General features: G+C 33.1%; 1 protein-coding gene across 3 annotated transcripts; it reads right to left on the bottom strand.

The window, feature by feature from the left end:
* Positions 1–681: 681 nt before the first annotated feature.
* On the bottom strand, positions 682–2,813 carry LOC120204362 (calcineurin B-like protein 1). Of its 3 annotated transcripts, none has more exons than XM_039204455.1 (8): positions 2,650–2,810; positions 2,462–2,544; positions 1,845–1,904; positions 1,593–1,701; positions 1,460–1,512; positions 1,242–1,322; positions 949–1,061; positions 682–863 (listed from the first exon to the last, which is right to left on the bottom strand). In XM_039204455.1, the coding sequence occupies exons 1-8, from the start codon at positions 2,726–2,728 to the stop codon at positions 800–802; spliced, it is 642 nt and encodes a 213-aa protein (XP_039060386.1). In that variant the 5' UTR covers positions 2,729–2,810; the 3' UTR covers positions 682–799. The 3 variants fall into 3 exon arrangements, with proteins under 3 accessions (XP_039060386.1, XP_039060387.1, XP_039060388.1); XM_039204457.1 differs by lacking the exon at positions 682–863 and adding an exon at positions 1,145–1,149 and having other exon boundaries at positions 964–1,097; positions 2,650–2,813; XM_039204456.1 differs by lacking the exon at positions 1,845–1,904 and having other exon boundaries at positions 2,650–2,812.
* Positions 2,814–3,844: the final 1,031 nt, after the last annotated feature.

Genomic DNA, 3,844 nt, shown 5'->3' with positions numbered 1-3,844 from the left:
TTGTGAACATATATTATCTTGCAATCATCTCATATTATTAAAAAACTAATAATAAGGTTGATCAGAGATGGATATAAGGGAGTGGGTGGGGACAGTTGTGTCACCTAAAATTATTCGTTCATCCCTGAGGTTGATATATAGATCTTGTTTTTTTTAATAGTATAAGATGATTATAAGATAATATCTATTCAAAAAAAATTGTAACCATTGATAGCGTGCACACACTACAAACGTAATTACTTAAAATTGAGATATTTAGAGAGAACAACCCTCCATTTTACCATTTATATCACTTAATAAATACTATAAATCTGTTGTTTTTTAATACAATCTCATATATGTATAGATTTTCAATTTAGATTTTAGTATGCTTTAAATGTTATAAGTGTAAATTTATCTTTATTTGTGATTACAAGAGATAGTATTTATTCTAAAGATCTTTAACCATTTCTCAAGTATTCTGTAGCTGTTGGTACTCGAACCCTTTAGAGATAACAACCATTTGATTAGTAATTGAAGTTATATTTTATTTAAATTTATTTCGATTTAATTTCAATTATATTATAATAATCTTGATTTATAATAGTTTTTTAACATATTTATAATAGCTAATTCTAATAACAGTTATTCGATGTACAATAAACTACTTAGCTACTATCCTGTACACACCCGGATTTAGGGATACAACAAAAACTAGGCTACTTTCTCCACATAAGGACTCAATTTCAACAAATCATACCCAAAGGGAAAAAGAAACATTCTTTCAAGTACAACACATACTCCCCCCAAAAAATAAAAATCATGTGGCAACCTCGTCTACTTCAGAATTGAAAACAAAGCTCGGAAACGTTGTTGTTATGTCCCTGCATTGATTCAAGCTCCGTCATGGATGAGCTTCTCGGCGACGAAAATTTAAGTAAAGATGAATTACGACATGGTAACACATACCTCAGGTATGGGAGGGTCATGATTTTCAACAATGATGGATTACGAGAGACGAAGTTTTGCCATTCTGATATATCTATCTTCCCGTCCTGATTAATGTCGGCATCCAAGAATGTCTGTTTGTAAATCCCACCAAAGAGTTAAAGATTCAACCATTAACAGAGTGCTGAAATATTCCAGTTCACCGAAAAGAGGAGTGATGTTCTCATTTCACATATATATTGTCGGGTCGATAACATGATAATTTGATGCAACCGGGAATATATCGTAATAACCATACTGCAAGAGGCTCTCACCTTATCGAGTATTGCCTCAATGGTGTCATCAGCCAACTTCATTTCGGATTCACACAAAAGTGCAATCAGCATTTGCTTGACCTGCGAAAATCACGTAAGGCATGCTTGTATAAAAGATGCAACTGAACCTAAACATAGATATTGATGATCTGCGTGAATCTTCGAAATCGGTTCCACTCAAAGTAAAGCGACTGAATTGAAAAGTAAACCCAACATACCTCATGACGCTCGATAAAACCAGTTCCATCCATGTCATAAAGTTTAAATGTAACTGCAATGTAAAACCATGAGTTAAAAGTGCGATGGAAGATTAAACAAATTGTGCAATTCAAGATTAGTATATCAACTTACAATTTATTTTATCCTCTTGTGAGGCATTTGGATGGAAGACATTCAGTGCTCGAACAAAGTCACCAAAATCAATGATTCCCTTCTTCTTGGCATCGAATAAATCGAAAATCTGCATTTTATAAGAAGGTTGGATAAATATAGAAGAGCATGCACATCAAATAAAATTTAGATAACGAAAATGAACCTGGAAAATTTATGTGCTATCTAATATTTCATAACAATATAAAGGAAGAAGAAGAGAAAATACTTTACCAGACTTGCAAAAATGTTTTCCTTCTTCCTATTCTTAAACAGCGCTAACTGAAATTCTTCCTGCGTAATGCGCATACAACAGATAAGCTGGAAGAGCATTAACTCGCGCACACAAATTTCCAAATTTGTAGAAACGGAATAATGGAACTGAAAAGGAGATGTAAAAGGCAAAGTCCAGAAAACCATGCAAAACAACTCAAAACCACACATAGTGTCATAGTCTATAGTATACCAACTTGCAAGGTATTTTCCTATGTCTATAACAACATACATTTTGTTCGCTTTGGTCTATCGGACCTCATGATTTTGTCCACAAAAAGCGCCTCACAGGCAAAGTCCAGAGAATCATGCAAAACAACTCAAAACCACACATATTGTCAGTCTATACCAACTTGCAAGGCATTGTCCTATGTCTATGCCAACATACATTTTGTTCGATTCGGTCTATCAGACCTCAAGATTTTGTCCACAAAAAGTGCCGCACAAGTTTAAAGCGGTGCGTACACTAATCTTCCTAAGATCAACTCACCTGGCATCACATGTAACAATCCTTATTCAAAACCACATAAAGAAAAAAGTAAAAGATGCATGGTATTACAGAGAATGAAGAACTGTACCTTGCTAATCAATCCATCATCAACCACGGAGCTGCTGATGCTCTTGAATAGCTCAAAGAGTGCTTCAACTTCACTAACACTAACTGCAGATACAAAGGGAAAAGAACCAAGTAGTCAAGTTCGAACAATTTTTCAATACCCCATAGAACCAAGCAAAGAAATAAAGTTGTAATAATTTGCAAACTTACAAGCAGTTTGTGAAGCAAGAGTAACAGGGTCTTCATGCCCAGGGTGTTGCCTAGTTACCTTAGAGTGAAAGCAACCCATTTACTAGGAAAAATCCTTTTTTTTTTCCCTTTAAAAAGAAGAAACAAATTGAAAAAGAGAGAGAAAAGGAAGTTGCTAGGCTTCACTATGTTCTCTCTGCAACCAACATTTTAAACCTGCATATTCATTCACAACATTTATTAGAAATAGAATAATTAGCTTTAAAATAAAAAGAAAGATTAGAAAGAAATAAGGAAAAAGAATTCCATCATGCAAATGCTTATAATTGAAAAGGAAATAAATTCAAAAAAAAAAAAAGAATTCGATTCAATCGATCAAAATTAAAAACCTTATCCACTTCTCTAAATTTTCTTTTTAATAAATCTCTGCAGACTGTCCTGTCCACCACACATATATCATTAAAAATAATTTATTAGCAAAAAAAAAAAAAACTCAAGCTTTGAATTTTTTCTTTAAAAAAATTAACGACAACAAATATAAAAAGAACCCAAGCTGTAGAAAAGGAAAAATCTTTGAAAAAGAAAAAAAGGCAGTAAATTGAGAAACTTACCGGCCGGAAAATCAAAACCCTTCGATTAAAAGAACCAACAGGAAAATAGACAGGTGGAAGTTCCAATTTGTAACGCTTACAAGAGAATGGGATTATATAGGAACCAATAAGGGTTTGTGAAGAAACGAATTATTGAGGGCATAATCCGAGGGTTGAGATCAGATCAGGAGAGGGAAAAGCCTAATTTTACGTTGCTTTTACTGTTGGTTTTTTTTCCTGTTAACATAATAAAAATAATGAAGTTTCAGTTTCTGGTATTGGTTTTGATTTTGTCGGAAACAAAAAGAAAAGCTCTGGTGTGTTTGGACATTGGAGTTGGAGACACAGTAGCAGAGGGCAACAACAAATGGGATCCGGACGCGCATTTGATGCGAGTGGTTGAACTCATTCATTTCGAATATTCCATATACTCTGAATTAAGGGTAGTGTTCGTACGTCAGATTAATTTAAGGTTTGAATATTCCAAAGTTTATAATTTATTCATCACTCTAAATTAACTTAATTCCTTTATAATTCTAATGGATCGAGTTAAACCTCAAATATTAATTTAATAATTTGAAAAAATTAACACCAAAACAATATTTTTCAATCATCGAAAATAAAAA

The sequence above is a fragment of the Hibiscus syriacus genome, unplaced genomic scaffold (assembly GCF_006381635.1).
Source record: "Hibiscus syriacus cultivar Baekdansim isolate YM2019G1 unplaced genomic scaffold, ASM638163v2 tig00010865_pilon, whole genome shotgun sequence".
NCBI classification, from domain to species: Eukaryota; Viridiplantae; Streptophyta; class Magnoliopsida; order Malvales; family Malvaceae; genus Hibiscus; species Hibiscus syriacus.
Note: the sequence above shows the minus strand (reverse complement) of the source record. Positions and strands in the feature narration are given on the sequence as shown.